This window comes from Pangasianodon hypophthalmus, chromosome 16 (assembly GCF_027358585.1).
Source record: "Pangasianodon hypophthalmus isolate fPanHyp1 chromosome 16, fPanHyp1.pri, whole genome shotgun sequence".
Classification (NCBI taxonomy): Eukaryota; Metazoa; Chordata; class Actinopteri; order Siluriformes; family Pangasiidae; genus Pangasianodon; species Pangasianodon hypophthalmus.
The window spans coordinates 1297702-1318965 of record NC_069725.1 but is presented as its reverse complement, the minus strand read 5'-3'; the positions used below and the strand labels follow the sequence as shown (position 1 = coordinate 1318965).

Here is a 21264-nt window from a genome sequence, read left to right as displayed (position 1 = left end):
TTTTAAATGTAATGTGTAAAATTAGGAGATGAAAGAAAAACCCAAGTACAGCTACTTCAAAACCTGACTTAAGTAAAGTTACAGTATAGTAAGTCATTATACTGTAAAATCATATCTGAATAGTCATATATGGAATTCTAAAATATTCGTAAGCATGTGATACAAAAAATATGGAAATATGGAGACTATAGAGACCCATTTCTGTGAGGTAGAAAGAAAAAATCTCATATTTTTCCTTTATTTCTGGCAGCAGAAGTGTTTCAGAATTATGACTGATTATCTCAAAATCTGACCTAATATCTAAAAATTCTAACATATCTCAAAAGTCTGACTTATTATCTCAGATCTGACTTATTATTTTAATTATGACATGTGAAAATTCTGACTATTTGTCTCAAAATTCTGACTTATTGCCATTTTGACTTATCTCAGTTTTGACTTATCTCTTAACTCATACTTATTATGTCAAAATTTGAACCTATCTCAAAATTCTGACATATTATCTTAAAAGTCTGACATAAAAAAAAAGTCATACTGCTGCTGCCAGAAATAAAGAAAACTACCTCCCAGAAATGGGCTTCCAAAGGAGACACACAAAAAAAAGGAAAACTAAACTTTGAGTCCTAAAGTGTATCTCTTTATTAGCGTTATTGCTGCCTTCTAGTGGTTAATATTGGAAAAACAGTCCAGCTTTCATATGTGATTAGCCAAGCCATGCTGCAACCACACCTAGTTCTCGTTTTTTTCTCAACACAAAGTTTTAATCATGAAAAATTATAATCTCATAGAAAAAAAAATCAAAGTAATAATGAAGCATATATTTCACATACAATACATAATTTCACACTTTATGTTTAGCACCATAATGTTGACACACAGTAATTTTAAAAAACATTAATGAATGAAACGTGAGATGAGATGAGAGTGGAGCAGCTTATAAATCAGACATTTTCCTAATTTAAAAACCCCAAAATTCAAGAGTTCAATTTTTTTTTTCATCTTCAGCTTATGAAGCACTTACTCTTGATTAGCAGATCAGTTGAATTATGTGCTACAGCAGGGAAAACTGTGCAAATTAGGGGTTCAGGGATGGGGAATTGCTGGGCTAAACTGTACAATATATAACATCATAGTCATGTTTTTTCTTTATATAAGTTAACACACTGGTTAGAAACAATATAACATATCAAGACAAAAACAAAGAGAAAAGTCTAGATGATGAAGCAAGAAATAAGAAAACAATGCCCCATTGATAAAACCAGAAGGAGAAACATCTCAATTTGTACAATCAGGTCTTGAAGCGTCTCTGTATCCAGGTGGCTACTGGTCCGTCTTATTTACGCATTCCTGGAGTCCATTTTTGAGCTGTGCAAGCTGCTGTGTGTGGCTAGCAAGGGTGCCATTGACCTGCGCCAGATAGCTGTCTGAATGGCTCTCGAGTTCTGCGCGAATCCTCTCCAACTGATCAGCGAGCTCTCCTAGGCTGCTACACTGGCCTTCAACCTGGGCTATACGGCTTTCAACTCCCACGACCTCGCGATGAGCGTCCAGCGCTGTGCCCCGACAGCCCTGCAGTTCCCCTGACAGCCTCCGCCTCAATCCCTGCAGTTCACCCTTCAGCTGCACCAATCTGCGCTCTCCGGCCCCAAGCAGCGCCCCCTGCTGGCCCACAAGCTCAGCGATGCCATGCACTTGAGTGGCCAATCGCTGCTGGCGTTCCTGCCATGTCGAGTTAACGTGACTCATCTCATGGGTGAATAGGTGCACGGAATCTCTCAAGCCCTTTAGGGTGCGGTTTACGGAGTTGACGTTAATCTTGAGGAGTGTGATCTCACCCTGTATTGAACCCTCCTGGTCCTCTTGAGCGATTTGAATCAGAAGTCCTTGCAAAGTACTATTTAGACGGTCCAACATATATGTGTGTGTGTCTAGACGCTCTGAAATCTTCTTCTCCATCTCTTTGCAGTCTTCCATCTCCGTTTGGATAAGTGCTGCATCGGGACTGGGTGCTGGAGAGCAAGCTGAAGTGCAAAGAAGCTCAAGATCTGTTAATTGCTTCTGGACACCATCCAAACCAGCTTCCATACGTCTACGGATATTCTCAATCTCCGTCCCTAATGCTGGCACCACCTGGCCTTCCAATAGCGCTGGAGATGTGGCGTTACTCAGTTCCTCCACAGCCACAAAAACACGCTCCTCCAGGCTTTTCAGTTTGTCCTCCAGAAGGGTCTTAAATCCATCCAGGGATCCCATTCCTCCACCCAAGACATCTAATTCTGCCTTGCTCTGCTCTGTGGTGTTCAGACGGCCCTCGACATCTAGTAAGCGAGTATCCAACATCGTCTCTATGTGGATTGTCTGCTCATTAAGTTCCGTCTGGAGTTGCCTCTGAGACTCTGTCAGGCCCTTAACGGACTCTTCCAGAAGCAGGGTTCGCTGGGAGAGATCATTAATCTGACCACAGCAGCCCGGGGTCACTGTCAGACCCTGGATCTGAGCCTGAAGATCACCCAGCTCCTTCCTCAGGCCTGTCTCACGGCCATCTAGGGACTGCTGGAGCTGCTCCTGACCATTCAGGTATTCTTTATGGCAATTCTTCTGAACCTGAGGACAGAAAGCAGCAAAAGGTTACCCAGCTGCAAATATGATGACTGAGTTGGGGTCTTGGGATCTTCTAAAAGCAACATCAAAACAACTATCTCCACTGACTTTTTTTTAACTAGAGCACCAAAAAATACCACCCATGGACTTGTTTTTTCCACCCAAAACCTTGTTCCAAAACTAGCCCAATTAGGCATAAAAGCCATGGCAATCCTGGGGATAACGCTTCTTTTGACAACACCCATGTTTCATGTAAGACCAAAAAATATGGTTGTTATTTTACATAACTATTCCCAGTCATACTACAAGTTTGTCTCCTGACAAGATGATAGACATTTTAAGGCTTTTCAAACCATTAAGTGGTGATAAGCATGTAGTTGCGATGACCTGGTGTACCATCTAGCTGGGTTGTATTCCTGGCTTGTGCCCATTGTTCCCGGCATAGACTAGGTGATCACAAGACAGCTCACAAGGTCAACAAACTGTCCAAGACCCAAAAATGCAACCTCCACCATTATGACTCACCTGTCCGATCTTTTCATTGCAGTGGTTTTCCAGGCCACTCAGCCTTCTTTCAAATCCATCCAGGATCTGTGCCCTGACGCCAGCCAGCCTTTCGTCCAGGAGATTCTCCATTAACTTCTGGATGCCCCCAGGTGGCACCTCCATTAGCCTCTTCAGTTGCCCATCATGGCCCATTACCATGCCATGGATCTCATCTAGCATGTGACTCTTGGCCCTTAGCTCATCCTTTACTTCTGTGACCCTTCCCACCAGCTCACCAAGGACTGGGAAGCTCTCCCTGCCCTCTGTGGTGTCCGGCAAACCCTCAGGGATGACAGCAAAGCCCACTGTAGAGTCTGGCTGGCGTGGGGCCCCACCTAGCAGGGTGCTCACCATCTTGGTGGTGTCCTCACGGAGCGAGACACGGAGACGCTCCTCCAGGCCAGAGATCAGACCATTCAGAGTCTCCAAACCCTGTGAAAGCCTCCTTAGATCCTCCTCCATACGGTCTAGACGCTCGCCAGAGACACCCGTTCTTGGACCTAAAGCAAGAGGTCATGAATAAGCTTCAACTCAACCACTGTTTGGGAAACAGCTTGCTCTGATTTACTGTAACTTATATGGTTACCTCCCGAAGGCACATTTCCGGTTGGTACGTTATCACGATGACCCCCAGGGAAAAGAGGCTTTTCTATCTCCAGCCCTGACCCAGGGGTTGGTATCTTCTTGTGACCCCATGGGAAACCCTTCATCCCAGGTCTGGGTCCTTGAACGGATCCCTTAAATGGTGGCATGATGGAGTCTGGGCCAGGTGTAGGGCCATCAAAGCAGTTTTCTCCAGAGTAGCCTGGGCAGCAACGCCATTCCAGCTCTGTCACTGTCTTGTGGCCAACCTTGTAGGTAGGTTTGAAGAATGTCCGATACCTGTGAACATACACAGTCTAACATCAGCTCAGGTTATGACTCTTTCTCACCAGCACTGCCCTGAGTACTGAACACTGTTCAAACCACATCCTATCTGGGCAGTATAAGGAAAACACACATATACAGTACATGGCAAAGTCTTGCCTTAGCCTTTGCGAGTGAGTTCTAAGCCTTTATTCTCACATCTACCTTGATACATGCCTCCCTATATAGTTTAAACTCTTGGATTTGCACTTTGGACAGCATTTTACTCTCGTTATGTTTTTTGCCTAGCATTTGGACTGTGGAATTTGGATTTGTTTTATTATAACCTCAAACTTCTCCAAAGTTTCGAATGTTACACATTGGCACCTGATTACATTTGGAGTAGTAGACTTTTAAAATCTCGCCATGCATTGTATCTTTCCGCATTTATGAACTCTTATAGTAGTCAATTCTGGTGGTTTCTAGAGCAGGCATTGCAAGAAATTTTGTGCTAGCATTACATAGGTAAGAATGGCTAGCATGCTTTTTTTGTGATCAGCTTCCAAACAGTAAGATTCATCAAAAACCGTGAATGTTGTTACCGGATATTTAAAACATTTCACATGATGAGTAATGTCCTTTCCTATACGTCATCAAACATTGTGTTATTTGGCAAAGTGGATGCTGCTATGATCCTGTAGCTATGTAAAGGCTGTCAATACATAAGAGAAAAATATAGCAATGGTGCAGTGATACTGTAGAACCAAAGGAGACTGCATAATTCATTCACCCTTCATGTTTCACTGCAGAGCATCAGTGTGGTTTCTAAATAATACCTAGCATTGGCATTAGCATCAGCCATCTTCTTTCAGAATAACAACAATGATCTCATGTCAGTATCAGAATACTGATAGATTTACAATTGCAGGATTTTGTAGACTCAGAAAAATAGAGTACTAAACTGTCCTTTTTTGTGGTACCTTCAATGGTACATCTTTCGTACCTTTAGTCTGTATCTCTTAGCTGGAACAGGAACAAAGTGTATCTTTAATGTATTGGAAGCTATTTAAAAGGTACAAATGTGGTTCTTAAGGTCCAATTCTGTACCTTAGATCAAATTAAAGCTACACTAGGTTCACATTAACATATAAAAGATATATACTAGAGGTATGTTGGTAGAAACAAGGAAATCGTCGTTTGTCAATCCATGATAAATTTATTTGGAAAATTAGAAGACCTGATTGAGATTGATGAAACACCAAGGCGGGTCAAATGAAGTTTGAAGTTCTCTTTAAGATTTATTCTGAAGAAACCACAGCACCACTGTGGGCTAAACTTCAACAAAACAGCAAAACAAAACCTTTTTTTTATCATACATGGATTACTAAGTTATCTAAACTCAATCTGGACAAACTAATCAGGTTTTCAAATTAGCCTGCTTGGATTTATCAGAATTAGTAAATCTTGTATTTGTTAAGCAACATAGAGTCCAAGACTAAAACTTGAGGCTTTTGTTGTTGAGTTTTAAATTCCACCACTAGAGGGCAGTAGTACACAGGGTCCTATTAGTGGCTCTATCACTGAAGCTTATAATATTTATCATAATACCATTTAAAATGCAATACTGTGAATACACCAAGTTCTTACATCACGACAGGACACTTCTGTCCCCAGATGCACTTGGTGGTGTAATCCGCCTTGACGTAGGTGGCCATTCCATCCTGAATGGTACAGGTGATGTTCTTCTGGACAATGTAGGCACAATGGTTTCTGAAAGAGAGAAAAATCATTTTATTTTTAAATTTCTTGGCCATTTACACCATCTCTTTCCTGGAATCATTGCAACTTCCTTTAAAGCATAACATTGAAAGGGAAAGGGAATATGTCATGGTTATTGTTAATTAGAGGAATCAAGCCACACATCTGTCTTACACCCACACACACACAAAACACTGACCATTTCAACGATCATTTCAGCCCATCCAGGCCTGCCACATGTCTCCCCGTTTTTTTCGCCTATTTTCCAGTAACAGATTAATCAGGTTCAAACTCCAAGACGCAGCTATAGCAACTGTTAAATGTTAGTTGGCCTCGGAGATTAGGAACCAATAATCAGCGCTCAGATGGTGGTGAAATAACAGTTTGGAGCCTTTTGAGGATTTGGGCAGCTCCACAGCTGTTCTACACAAGACCGGCATCCAGCCAGAACCGGAGAACAAGACTGGAAAATGATGCAACGTTGCCTTTTTTCAAGTTTCATAAAGGAAGCATGAAAGCTGAAATGGTTAGCACTCATCACCACAGGGTTTTTGGTGCAACCAAATTTGTGTTGGGATTCATTCAAATTTGAGTCTGTTGCAGTTTCAGCCAGGATTTTCCCACACAACCGGCCAATTTTATTCACACACTTAAACAATGGCCCAAAAGCATTATAAAGAAGCTAAAGTGTGAAGACTGGGTTATAGTAAAGTGGTTGGATTTTAGATGGTTACGTGGGTGAGCAGGGGTGTTACGGCTCTGAAATATTCACAGTATAATAATCTAATCTAAAAATATTCAGTTTCACAGATATTAATCAAATGTTTAAAGAACACACACATTACAGTGCAAAAAATGACATCTTAGCAAGTATAAACAAGTTGAATATAGTCAAATTTATCTAGTATTTCTTATTATACGATTACAATAAACCTAATATATGATTATTAATCCTATTTCTAGAAATTTCTAGATGATTTCAAACTTCAAATGGTCTCGGCAGATAATCTTTCTCATTTTTAAGCATTGGTTTCTAGAAGGAAGTAAAATGAGAGAAAATAAGACAAGTTTAAGTTTGAAGCGAAGATTATTATGAATCTCATATTAAGAAACATTTGCCTATATTCACGATATTTTCACTTTTTATACAGTGCAGTGATGAAAATTTATCACGCTGTCATTATAAGATGAAAGAAAGAGAGCGGCTGTGAGGAAAAAGACAGTTTTGTAATGTGCGTTAACACAGACTCAGTGCAAGTTTAGCCGAAGATTAAATGTGGAAAAAAGTTTTGGTGTTTCACATGGACTGAAACAAATTACTGATAGAGAATCATTAATTTTATACCCAGTAAATCGATCATTTTTCATTATTAATTTCAAGCCAAACAGACCCTCATGTTCATGAAACACACACGATTGTAAATCTACAATTAAAGCAAAAAAAAATCATCTTAATCGTCATGGCTTTCTTCTGGTTCCTGGTGGTTTCGTAATGGTCTGTAATGACTACAAGATAAATGTCCTAATGGGTCCTAATGGTTTAACAGGTGATCTATGATTGATTTTAGAAGCGTTAGATGTTTTTTTTTTAATGGTTTGGAATTCAGTGGCGTCCCACAGGAGTGTTGTGTGGTGGTCTCGGATGGCGGTTTAATGGATCTAATGGACTTCCTGCTTTTTGGAGTGCAACAGGAAAACACCAATTTACAGTATAGATATGAGAACTGGCAAATATTCCATAAATAAGATACAGTTTAGTTAATGAATAAATACCATACTGTGCAAAAGTTTTAGCCACCCTATTTTTTTTAGTACAAACTTTGTTATAGATGTTTATTTTCTGACTTCTACATTATTGATTCAGTACAAAAACATTTTAGATTCCAAACATTAGTTTTCCAGCACAAAATGAAACGTTACAGAAAAATGTTTGTATGTCAGTAAAGAAAGCAGCAGATTCCATAAGAGACACTTTTCAGATAAAAACATAATGAAGGCTGCTGGGTTTCGCTGCAGAAATAAGAAGCGAGTCGACAGTCAAAGTCTCCAGAAGAACTGTGGCTGCTTCTGCAAGATGCTCAGTAACACTTCCAGCTCATTTCCTTATAAAACTGCACACACTGCACCTCAGATACTGCTTTATTTATTTAAAGTGAAGGATCGTCACATTAAATACTGACTTTGTTTCATTTATTACCGTTTACTGCTCTTTATAGGATTTTTTAAATGTAGAAACATTTAATTTGATTATTTTTGAAGGCATCTTTGCTCTACAGCATTTCTTTACACGTGCCTAAGACTTTTGCACAGAACTGTATACGTCCTGGATCTGTTGCTGAATCTCTGCGTTTATTCCTTTGATCTTAAACTTTTCAAGTTTTTTCGCCTTAATAAAAACCATACGTTATCTTAAAAGCCAGGCGAGATGCGTAACGCCAGACTGCAACTGTGGAATGAAAACAAAACAGGATCTTCTACCTGGTTTTTGTTCCACAGCTCTGCGAGCTTGATTTTGAACAGGCTCTTGTAAAGAAGTAGCGCAATGAGATCATTTTAAATCCATTTTCACAATATTTACAACATGGAAATGCACACCACCATCAACCAGGAAGGACAAACAATCTGTGAGTGTGTGTTCCTGCCAGAATGAGGGGGATCCAAAAGCAGCTGTTCTGCTTCTGAGTCCCGGGTCGGCGTCTGACAAGATTTCGGGGTGAAACTTAAAGCCGGCTGTTTGCTAAGCGGTCATGGACGCGTGCCACGCTGCAACAGAACATCTTTTATTCTGCATGAAGAGGCAGCTCCAGCACAGTACATCATGTCAGAGTCTTAGCACATGGGTGGGATTTAAACAAACACAAACAACAAGCGTGTATTAAATTTATTTATCACAGCTCTGTTGCGTTCTCGAATCTGGTTTATATTCAGTGAGCTTGTTCTAACAGCTCGTTCACAGGGACGTGTACAGCAGACGCGCCACATAAACGAGTTTTAAAAGCTTTCTGTAAGGAGAAAAATGTTTATTTAACATTTATGGAAGGAGTCTCCAGTGTGAGCGCTTTACTTTGTTCTTTTTTTATTAAGTTTTCTGACATCTTCAGGACAGAAGAGTTTATGCTTTTGCAGTTTCTCGGTATCACGACAAGCTGGGTTTTTTTAGAGAGAAAAAAGAGAGGCTGGTGAGGGAAAGACTGTTTACAGCTGCTATAACGTACGTGATAACAGGAACTAACTAACTCGTTAGCATTAAATCTAACTACATATAAACCGATAGAAAGTACTTTACGGATAGAAAGTCGCTCTTTAATAATAAATTATTGTATTTAACAAATTGCTGTGGTGTAAGAGGAAAAAAAACACTTCCAGGATGTGTTGTTATAGGAAAATAATCAACTTTGGTATGGTAAGAGTGACTCCACTTCATCACACCATCCTGGGAGTGATTATTTTACTCGAACAGCACAACACACAGTGCTTTATTCCTTATATATCGAGATTATCCCATACAACAGGCACCATGAGACACACGGACACGGATATCCGCATCTGGAATCGTGTTTGTGATCTCCTAACGATAGGAGGAACGCTGTGACAGACCCAAAGAGGTTTGTTTCATCAAGACATAAACAATCTTTCCACAGTGATGTGTGAAATCTGCCGAGCCAGTGAAACAGAGTGACAGCTGAATATGAACAGGGTCTGGTGCACATCTGGAGAAAATGGATGACCTTCAGACTGAGTGTGAGGGATCCAGTTGCTGGTGGAGACTGTTGTCACAAAACACACACACGCACACACACACACACACGCACACACACATATACACAAAGAGTTCATATTTTATCAGGTCTGCCAGCGGTGTTGGACGTGCCAGTGATATTCAAACCAGGCAGGTGAGCATCAAAGTTCAGACGGTTTGTCCAGAGCTGCTATAAAACCGGATTCTGGCCCATAATCTCTGGCAGAAATCAGCTTAAGTTCTGAAAAACCAAAGCAGCCACTGAGGAAGAACTGATGTTTCCTTCAGAGTCAGAAATTTGCGGTTATTCATTTTTAAATTTATGAAAAATGAAACAAATAACGTTTTTCATTTTAAAAGAATAAATATTACAAAAAAAAAACCTCTTGTTTTTCATCATTTTAGATTCATTTTGGGCTAAAAATTTATATTAACGAACGATCTTGAATAACCCGGATGTGACTCAGCCATTAGTGCACAGATTAGACATTAGCGTTAGCGCCTGATGTACTGATAATATCGTTACACCTAGTGCTGTTAGTGCTTTTTAAAAAATAAAGCGTGACAGTAAAGGAAGACGACACGGCAGCTGAAAATTTCAACATTTGCTGCAATTTAAGAAAATTTTAATCATCCAAAATGTATTTCTGCACACACTGGCCCAATTTTTATCAAATCTTTTATGAATTGATATGAAACGAGAGTCACACGTCTTAACCAGAGACTGTGAAATTTCATAATGTGGCATTTTCTCTCTCTCTCTCTCTCTCTCTATATATATATATATATATATATATATATATATATGTATATATATGGGTCTGTACATTGATTTACCTTTCTCACTTAGAGCTTAAGAGGAATAATCAATTATGTTTAAAAAAAAAAGCAACTAATATTTATGTTAATATATAATTGCATAAACATGTACACATTTACACACAGATTTTTATTACTATTATTAAGGATTTTTATTATTTTTTTATTTTTATTACTATTATTATAGATTTTTACTTCTGTTATTTTTATTATTATTATTTATTTACTTATTTATTTACTTACTTACTTATTTTATTTTTTACTGCTATTATTCTTTTGCCCTTGACCTATTCTACTTTTTATTATTTTATTTGATTTTATTATTTATTATTATTTACATCAGTTTAGGTTTTAAATGAAAGTAATTCAAATGTAAGGTAAATTTGTAAATTTATATATGTAAATTTATATACTAAAAATAAGCTGGAATGTCAGAGTGTGCTTGTTACCTTTTCATTTTTATACATAGGTTGATCCCCATGATAAAAAAAACTAAAATAATTTTTTTTTTTTTTTTTAATGTTGTGTTATTTTCGTGTCAGTTGCAGAAATTACAGAATAAATCATTAATGGTTATATGAGTGTTATTTCCAAGGCACAAAGAAATGAAAAAATGTCATTTTAAAGTGAAAATTTTAAAGTGCTATGTTTATTTTGATTATTTGTAATTAAAAAAAATTAAAACGTAAACAAAAAAATGTCGCTGATTAAGTCGTAAATCATAGCTTTAGGTACAGATTTGGAAATGATTTTTATAGACATGCCGAGAAAATATCAGAGATTAAGTCACATGACTGTGATAAAGACAGAAGCTTTTCCTCAAGCAGAGATTTATTTATTTCCCTGAAAATAAACGTGATGCACGTTTGCAGAGACATACGTAATCTCCGATATTTTTGCGAAGCTAAACGCTCTTCTTGCATTTTCTTGTCTATAATCATTTCAGAATAAGGTTCCAAATGTTTCAGCTAGCTATGAGCTAATCATTTACGGCCCTATTAGCGACAATCACAGATCTTCTTTTATAGTTTTAGTTCATTTACAATTTCTTTTGTTTTACAAAGAAGGAAAAGAAGCATATCACTGCAAAATACAATTTGCAGCAAGTAAAAATAATTTGAGATAAATAAAATCTATATAAAATTAAGCCTATTTCTGGATATTTTTTACTAATTTTCAAGTGTGAAAGATAAGTTTAGATAGTTTTAGGTACCTCAGGTGTTTATTTCAGCAAGGAAGCAAAAAATATCTGCCAGTAGAATAAGACCATTTAAGCTTGAAATTAGAAAATATTAGAAAATATGTCTGGAAATATCTTAAAAAATCTTATATTTGGTTTGGTATAATTGTATAATAGGAAATACCAGATATAGGTAACTATTTTCAAGATATTTTCATGTGCTAAGATATAATTTTTTGCAGTGTGATGACAAAAATGAAAACTTGTTGTTGTTGTTGTTGTTGTTGTTGTTTCTCCTGCCTGGATTTAAAACAACAATCAAAGAACCATTCATGTTTTATTTTTATAATTTCTGTTACTGAAGAAGAAATGAAGATAAAATGACTGGAACAAGAACAGACCAAGTTGTTCTCGCTACAAAAAAAAAAAAAAAAAAAAAAAAGCAAATGAGCACAATGTAAACACACTCTCACTCCATCACCTTCCCTCGGTGAACTTTTTGAAGTTTGCACAACATTTAGTCGGAAAGTAACGCACCCTGCTGTGTCCTGATTGGTTGGATGATGCTGGTCTGGGATGGCACCAAAATTTTTTTTTAATTTAAAAAATTCAACTCTACATTAAAGCCTCCAGATGAAATTCTCTCGATCTGAGAATCTGTCCCGTCTCACCCATGTGAGAAGTCATGATTAAGATATTTGTCCCTTTTTTTTTTCTTTTTCAGGCCCAGTAAGACCACACAGCAAGAAAAACGAAGGAAACACGTCCCTAGGTTATCGGCGAGCGTCGAGAGCGTGGGTTTGTGTGTTTCGGGTGGGTGATGGTGATGCTGATGGTGATGCTGATGCTTTACAGCTGTGAAAAGTGCAAGAAAATGTCAGGTGGAATCAGTTGAGGAGAAACTTTGCACCGTTTCTGTGTAATGAGGTGAAGCTTGAGATCTTAAAGCTTGTCAGAAGGGTGTGGAAACTTTCTTCGACATAAAACTTCACCTCATACTCCGCTCATGAACATCCAACCTTCCCCTGGCTTCACTTCAAGCCTGGAGAAAAACTGTTCCCACTGTAAATATTTTCAGGATCAGCTTTCGGTCACCAATACCCTGCTGAATATCCCGGGAGAGATGAAAAATTCCTTTCAGTTTTTCAGTCAGGATGCCTTTCCCTCCTTTTCTTCCCTTTCTTCCCCTGAAAGTCGCGTCGTTTCTTTACTGAATTCGTTATCAGAGAACATCCAGTGCTGATGTTTACATCTTGATTGAGATGTGATGAAGGCCACAGTAAATTAAACCACAGCCAGTTTTAGTCTCTTATCTAAACCAGGACTTGTTTTTAATAGAGTCTCGGTCTAAATGGTGGACGATTGTTGAATGCCAACCCGGTCAGCACGGGATAAACGCTATAAAGCCTGTAAAGAGTATAAGCCTCTAATGGGACTTACAGAGCAACAGAGAGATGTTATTGTTTCCAAAGATATGTCTCTTTTCTATTTTTTCCCTCTCAAACACAAGCGTGACTGTTCTTTCATCAACCAGATCCATGGCTCGGATCTTGACCAGGTCATTAGATCAGAATTGGAGAGGACAATCAGTGGAAGTATAAATATAGAGATTGAGGTAGAGAGCGAGATGCTATTTCAGGCGCATTACACACAGGAAATGTGGAAATTTACACACAGGAAATGTGAGAGAAAGCTACTATTTGTCTGTAGCTTGTTTCTTCTGGGCGTGGCCTCTCCGCCATTTTTTTTTTTTCATATGTGAGGTAGCCAAAGTGTACATCTTACAGCCCACTATAAACACCACTTTTTAAAAAAATGTATTTAAGTATTCGAGGAAATCGAGCTCGGTTTTGAACTACAAGTTCTACAACTTCTTCGTAACGTCTTGATACACATTTACAGAGAGGTCGTATATGACAGATTTGCGTCAAACAGCAAATGGGAGCTAATTACAGGTAGAAACTAAAGTTGTGAGTGAGGAACTGAGAAACAACAGACTGCACACGCTATAAGATCGAATAGCTATAAGGTCCAAGGAATCGTTCGAGGTGTAGTTTTGGAGGGAAAAAAATAATTAAAGCGAGGGGTTAGTGTTAGATTTCATTGTGTTAGAGTTTTGAGATTTAAAATATCTAAAGAAAACATTTTGGGACTTTTACAATCTTGGGCAAAAAAAATGGGCCAAGCCCAAAATGGCAAAATATTAAAAATTTGCAAGAATGAAACCGACAGATGAAGGAGCTCAGTATGTGAAGCTTTTCCCTCTGATTTCTGTAAATGTTTAAGTCTTGTGGCTCTTGACGAGCTGCATCAGGTGGAGCAGATAACCAAATAATCACTAATCTTTTAAGAAAAAAACATCCCAGAAGATATTTTTGGAAAAGTTTGTACACCCAGACGTGTGTTAGTTTGAATTTTACATTAAACATTTTAATCATTATCATGATTTTGTGTACAAGAAGACTATAGAAGTGAATTTCCCTGTTTCTAGCTTTTCCCCAAACAGTAAAAGGAAACCAGCGAATGGAGGCTCAGGAGCTCTCAGGAGTGCATCTGCTTCACTCTCGCTCATTTCCTCACCAATCATCTGTTGTTAAAACCATTAAAAGCTTCATATTTGCCCTTTTGGCATTACGCTTAACACCTTAAACATTAAACTCAGCGTGAGGACATCATTGCTAGCAGCACACGACATCAATTAGTATAAACAGACCTAAATAAAAGTTCTGCCACAGAAATAAAGAACTCTGTTACATACTGAGAACTTGATCGATAAAGCTTTACATCCAAGAAAGATCTGAGAGTTTATGCTAACTTTCCTCAGTGTTTTGGGTTATAAGGTGGCGTGACTGAGCGTAGCCACATGCTAATCACCAGATCCTGTTCAACAGTGCACAGGAAGTGTCTAAAACCCTACTAAGAGGTTTAACTCACCCAAGAAGCACTGGCACGGCCGTTCAACATCCTCTCTCCTCACACACACTAACCCTTTGTGCCTCTTAATCGACTTTAGTGAGGAAAAACCCGTCATTTTTTTCCCCATGCCCCCTTCAGGCACATACTGCTAATTAGCAGAGATGAAAGATGCTCTGATGGGTCTGCTGAGACCGTCTGCACAATTTCAAATCACGATTAACACAATAAGAGCTGTTTTTTCATGTCAATCAAGCAGAGCTGAAGTCTAGACCAGGCTAAATCACATTAGAGGCGATTCTCATGATGTTTCATGGCTACAACACTTAGCTTGTCGTTCTCACAGCTGTCACGGCCACCAGAGGCTCGTTAGCGCTAATGCTATGTGGTGGAAGTAACGGTTCTTCCTCTGGGAGCTGGCTGATGAGTGCTGACTCTGGAATGAGTTTCTGTAATCTGTCATATTTGGACTTTTAATTTCTCCTGTGCCAATTTTTGAAGAAAGTTCTGAACAAAGTTCTTCACATCAAACCAACGACTTACAATCACATAAACTATTTGCATATTTGGGGCTTATTAATATAATTAATTATGCTAATTTTTACTTTATAAGTTTTACTTGTGTAGCTATATAGATCTTATAGATCCACCGCAGAAGAACCAGTGGTTTCTCCATCATTACCAGCATTTCTCAGGTTCTCCGTATGGGTTTAGGCTTACCTAAATGGGTTCTATTTACTATAAAACCTTCTATTCTTTCCATAAATCTTTTTTAATAACATTTTTCTGAAAGGGTTCTTTGGTATGATTTAGGGTTCTTAACTTTTAGAAGCAGTTCTGCTTGGAAACATCTCCGTTGTAGGGTTCTATGCAGAATCTTTAAGTGTTTTCCCCAGACAGACAAACCGAAGAACCCTTTCGGTTGCTAGAAGGAGCCTTTTTTCTTTCAATAAATGTATGTTTCTGAAAAGGTTCTACCTGGAACTCTCTGATGTGGTTCTACCTGGACCCTGACCAGGATAAACTGGTTACAGATGTAAAAATGAATGAATAAATGTCCTACACTCTTCTTCAGAAGTCTTTGGATGGTTTGGAAGGTTCTCCAAGGGTCCTTTAAATAGGTAACTCTTTTATATGGTTCTCTTACTCTTGTTCTCTACAAATCATTGGTTCCTCAAAGGTTTTTTGGGTGATTAAATGTTCTATACTCAGAAAAGAAATGGGTCATCAATGGTTCTTTAGGTGGTTAATGGTTCTACACTCTTAAATTCGGTTCTCTGAGGGGGTTTGGGTTTGTAAAATGGACCGTTTTTGTAAGTTTCCATCTTAACTGCAATATGTATATCTTATGAATATAAGTTCAGCATGCATTTAAACAGACATCTGTCAAAGATGAGCATAAAAAACGATCAACATTGTCCAGACTTCACCAACAGCTGGAGATCAACGCATGATCATAGCTACCGTAAGATCTTTATATGTTTATTATTATTTCATTATGTTTCCAGATGTATTGCTCAAAGAGAACATTCAAGAAATTCATGAAAAAGAGAAGAGAAGACGCGCTTCATCATCCCATCTGGGCTGTTAGAATAAACACACCAGACTATTGGGATTAGGAGTGTAACGGAATCAACGCATTATTCGGAATAAACAGATGTGATCTAAACAAATACAGATTTGAATAGGAGAAGCGCTATTTCAGGTTAGAATAGGAGAATAGGAGAATCAGGGTCTATATGAGAAGCACTATTTCAGGTTCAGAGCGAATCTGGTTGAGACTAGAGATGTGTATCAGGACTGAGATCCAACGCTGTACGATGAATTTACATCAATCACTCATGCATCCTTAGTAGCTGCCTGGTCAGGGTCATGGTGCTTTAAATTAGGATAATAGTTTGTTTATATTTTGGGAAACAGGAGCGTCTAAGCGTAAAGGTGGTACACTGGGGATCCTCACAGCTCCTGGTTCTGTGCATGTTCTCCATGTGGGTTTCCTCTGGGTTCTCCTCCTTAAAACACACTTGTAGATGGATTAGCATTCCATCCAGGGTGTATTCCCGCCTCACCCCCAGTGTTCCCAAGATAGACTCCGGATCCACTGCGACCCTGACCAGGATAAAGTTCTTACTGAAAGTGCTTACTGATCCAACTGCGATATTTTTTGCCAGTGTTACAATTTCAATTGAACGTGCAATTTTTTTTCTTCTATCCCAACTAGCTAAACATTCATCATGCTGCGATTTGTGGTACCATCTGAGATGTTGATATAAGTTTGTGGTGTTACGACGAGAAGTTTCCAAAATATTTCCCGACTTTTGATGTGCAATTTCGTTTGGCTGTAAGGTCGTCTTCGCATTCACTCGTCAGATCAGGCTCACTACTGCTAGCCTCCGCCATCTTTGTTGCTAACTAGCTCTCGCTTCCTTCACGTGACAGCAGCAACTCGTCCTCTCGTAGCTCACCTAGGCTACTTATCACGTTTGTGGAGTCAAGCTAGAGTTTACGTTGCCAGTCTACTTTAGTGTTTTGTTATTTAAGGGGTTGCAAACTGATCAGGTGACTCGCACCTCAAATCGCACCTAATACAGTGTATGAACCGCGATTTCGATTCAAAATCGATTAATCGTTGAGCCTTAAATGGTAGTGTTCATATTTAATTTGAGAAAATCCACACAGTTCAAAATCCAAATCCAGATACAGATAGTGTCATTCCATTTCACCCCTAGTTGTGATCCATCTGAACTAAGTCTATTATTAAAGCTACAAAGCACTCATGAGTACAGCTAGGCTTCGTTCATGGCCAAGAAAGCGAAGCAGCCGATCTGGCAGATTTATTTTGACATCTGAGACGTGTGGGATGAAGACTTACAGTAAGAAGGGCTGGCAGGCAGCACGCCGCTTCTTAGTGATAAACCACTAGTGCCTAATATCAACAGAACCTGATATAATGAGGCTTTGGCAAGAACGCTGTGAGGGAGTGCTGCTAAAAGTGTCTACACTAAAGCAGGGAGAGGAACAGTGGGACGTGTATGCCTGATTTAGACTTTGAGAGTAAAACAGATCACGTCTCTTTAATGCGCGGGAAAAACAACTGCCTTTAAGACTATTAGGTTCCATCTGGAACCCTTGAACAGTGTTTCCCTTTCAGAGAGGGTTCCAAATAAATCCTTTTTGTAAGTGTGCACTTTCATATTACTAATACGCACTGTATAGTATGGAATATGGAAAAGGGTTCCTCAAGGGTTCTTTTGGGTTCTACACTCTAAAAAAAGTGTTTCTCAAGGGAAATGAAAAAGAAAAGGGTTCCTTACGAGTTGTTTTGATGGTTAATTGTTTAACACTTTTACAAAAAAGGTTCCTTACAGGTTTTTTTTTTTAAATGAATAACTGTTCTGCTTTAATTTTAAAGGTTTTCTGTATTAAACTCTTACACAAAGGGGTCCTTAAGGGTTCTTTTAGATGGTTCATGCTTCTACACTCCAGTAAAGGGTTTATAAAGGGATATTTGGATGTTTCTGGTCCACATTTTTAGGAGAATTAGTTCCTTAAGGGTTTTTTTTTTTTTTTGGATGGTTAGCTTTTCTACACTATTAGAAGAAAAGAGTTCCCAAAGTGTCCTGTGCATGGTTAACTGGTCTATACTCTTAGAAAACAAGGGTTCTTCAAGAATTCTTGATGGATTAACAATCTACACTTATTCTTAACAAAAATGGTTCATCAGTGGTACTATGGTCTACACTCTTATGGTCTAACACTCTTAAAAAGGTTCCTTAAGGTTCCTTATGGTTAACTGTCCTACACTTTTAAGGAAAGAAATGTTTCTCAAGGGTTCTTTTTGAAAGGGAAGTCCATGAGGGTTCTTTGGCGTACTTCACTCTTTTATATTCCAAGAAAAAGGTTTTTCTTAAGAGATCTTTGGTTTCACGTGTACTTTACTCTTAGAGGAAGATGTTCAGTGATGGTTGTGAACAGAACCCTCCAAAAACTATCAAAACAACCCTTGAGGAACCATTTTAGCTTTATATTTTTTAGTACAACATTGAAGAAGCGAACATCAGACACCAAAAATTTAGACTAGAACCAAAATCAAAATCTTTGGTTTTGTGTGTACTTTACTCTTAGAGGAAGATGTTCCTTAAGGGTTCTTTGGATGGTTAACTGTTCGATATGAAGAAAATTAATGAGACAGAGAGAGGGACATTCCAAATTGGCGGCGTGCCGATGAATCTGTCCACAGGGTGGCTTGCTGTGAGGTGAGAACCCAAACAGCAGGAAAACTGGAGAACTGTGTGGAATAATGGAGCTCCTCAAACAAACCATGCAAAAGAGCAGAAAGCAAACAAAGTAGTGGAACTACACAGACTGAGAGTGACGTTATAAACCTGATGGACCTGTCAGAAATGAATCAGGAGTGGGAAACTCATGACCTCTGCATGATGGAGAACTTTCTGGGAACCAGCCGTGTCAAAAGGACAGGAAAAGAGAAGCCAGGAAACAAATAAAGGAGAAAAATGTCTCAACTGTGCTAAAAAAAAAAGAGTTCCTGTTAAATCCTGTTGAAGTCTCTAAAATTATAACCAGTTCTACAGATTTAATTGGTTTTGCATAGTGTAATGATCTATCACACCTTCACAACCATCACATGTTTAATCATTAACACATAAAGGGGTTTTAGAATAAGCACACCAGGCTCACATGGGTTCCTCAATGGTTCTTTAGGTGGTTAACTTTTATACACTTACAAATTGTGGGTAGTGGAGGTTCTTTGGATGGTTAAAAGTTCTACACTCTTAGAAAAAAAAAGGGTTACTCAAGATCATACACTCTTAGAAGAAAAATGATTAACTGTTACACACTAAAAACAAAAAAGAGCTCCACAAGGTTCTTTGGTAGCTATAACTTTAGCTTTACACTCTTTAAAATGGCTCCTTAAGAGTTTTTGGATGGTGGACCATTCTACACTAGCAGAAAAGAAAGTTCCTCACAGTTTTACATTCTTATGAGAAAAATGTTCAACTGCTCTACACGTATGGTTCATTAAAGGTTTTTTGGATGGTTAACAGTTCAACATTATTTGAGAAAAGAGTTCCTTAAAATTTTTTGGATGATTAACAGTTCTACCTTGGTTCCTCAAGGTTTCTTTGAAAGCTTAAATGGTTTGTTAAGTGCTCTGCATTCTAAGAAAAATGTTTCCTCAAGGGTTATTTGGATGGTTAACTGTTTGACGCTCTTGGAAAAAAGGCACTTCTATACTTTTCTACAGTTTCACCTCTGGGGAACTCTTAAAGGTCCTATGTCCAGTACTACCTATATTAGAGTGCTTTGCTGTCAGAGATGGTTGTGAGCAGAACCATCCAAAAAACTATCAAAAGAACTCTTGAGGAACCCTTTTAGCTTTATATTTTTTAGCACAAGAAGCGAACATCAGACACCAAAGATTTATACTAGAACTAAAATCAAAAGTGAACAATTTTTTTTATTTCTTTAGAAGCGTCTACAGATTTTGGGTACTTACTTGTGCCGAGTCATGGGTTTGCCCGGATTAAAATGTGGACCGGCTCCAGCCTTGTACAGATTATATCTGTAGGGGTTTCCATAGAACGTTCCTTTGGCATCCACCAAACTGAGTCCCAGTAAAAGAGGCAGCAGAGCGAGGCAGCAAAGTGCACACTTCATATTTCAGATGAGAAGTGAGTGAAGGATGGAGGGTTCTGTGGTTCTGTGGTTCTGTGGTTCTGCGGTTCTGCGGTGCGAGAATCAGCTGTGCTGTAGTCATGAGGAGTTTATGTTACTTATTAAATCCTCCAGTGAAGCACGCACTCCTTCAGACACAGGAGGAGTACAGATCCCGGTGAAACATCTGCTGCTCTAGAACCATCCTTTCTGCATCCGAGAACCTCTGAGAGTCCTTTAATAAAAGAGTTAGAACGTGAGAAGAAGAGATCTGCTCCGGAAAGGTAGAGCAAGAAAGAAGAGAAGGAGGAAAGGAACAGCAGGTACGTACAGGAGATAGAAGTGTTGTGATGGGTTCAGCAGTTGCTTTCTCTCTCTTTATGTCTCAGTCAGCTGTGTGTGAGTGTGTGTGAGTGTGTAAGAGTGTGTGTAAGAGTGTGTGTGAGCTTGGACTAACAGCAGCAGTTTGCTTGTTACTCCCCCAATAGGGGCCGGCTGCTGGATTTGCATAACCCTCCCTCAGTGTAAGCCAACACGAGACAGTCAGGATGTGTGTGTGTGTGTGTATGTGTCTCTCTCTCTCTCTCTCTCTCTCTCTCTCTCTCTCCCTCTGTCTTTCCCTCTTTCAGTCCCTCTCTCTTTAGTCAAGCAGTTAAAGCAGTTAAAGATCAATGATGTGAAGCAGCAAAACAGCTCAAAAGTTGCTGAAAGGCTCGCTCCATTTCAATCCGTGCATCGCTCGTTCTATCTGTTTTGAAATAAACAAGAAAAAACAAAAAGAAAAGCTATTTTCCATTTTATTTCCACAAAACAAAATACAGATTGTTTTACATAAAACAAACATCCGAATCCTGAATTCTCAGCTTTTTCTCATTTTCCGTTTCCAGTCTTCATAGTAAAGTGCGAAATACGAAAAAATTAAAAGCTAAAAAAAGGTGACCAGCAGGGGGAGGTGTGAGCGTTTGAAGAGGAAAGACGGAGGGAAAGCAGCTAGAAGACGTCGGAACGATATCGGCATCTTTGGAGCCGAATACGGGAGTCATAGTTCAAACTTTTGATGATGGAGTGATGTAATAATGATGAGAAATGTTTGAGCATCCGTGGTTCACTGGCCACTGCCTTTGCAATGAGGTTGTCCTTTCTTCCGAAAAAAAAAATGATAAACTGTCAAAATATACACCTACAA

The 21264-nt window shown here is 38.8% G+C and overlaps 1 protein-coding gene across 1 annotated transcript; it reads right to left on the bottom strand.

Annotated features, from left to right (window-relative positions):
- Positions 1 to 615: 615 nt before the first annotated feature.
- On the bottom strand, positions 616 to 20550 carry LOC113545548 (EMILIN-3). The gene is made up of 6 exons (XM_026944944.3): positions 20410 to 20550; positions 19921 to 20313; positions 5641 to 5763; positions 3734 to 4029; positions 3127 to 3647; positions 616 to 2604 (listed from the first exon to the last, which is right to left on the bottom strand). Exons 2-6 carry the CDS (start codon positions 20079 to 20081, stop codon positions 1321 to 1323), a joined length of 2385 nt encoding a protein of 794 aa, XP_026800745.3. The 5' UTR covers positions 20082 to 20313; positions 20410 to 20550; the 3' UTR covers positions 616 to 1320.
- Positions 20551 to 21264: the final 714 nt, after the last annotated feature.

Excerpts from the sequence above, each read along its gene's own strand:
- LOC113545548 (XM_026944944.3), bottom strand. The coding sequence starts at position 20,081 with ATGAAGTGTGCACTTTGCTGCCTCGCTCTGCTGCCTCTTTTACTGGGA. Across the intron at positions 4,030-5,640 it reads CAGAAGTGTCCTGTCGTGAT|GTATCGGACATTCTTCAAAC; the intron begins GTAAGAACTTGG and ends GTATGTTCACAG. Across the intron at positions 2,605-3,126 it reads GCAATGAAAAGATCGGACAG|GTTCAGAAGAATTGCCATAA; the intron begins GTGAGTCATAAT and ends TTCTGTCCTCAG.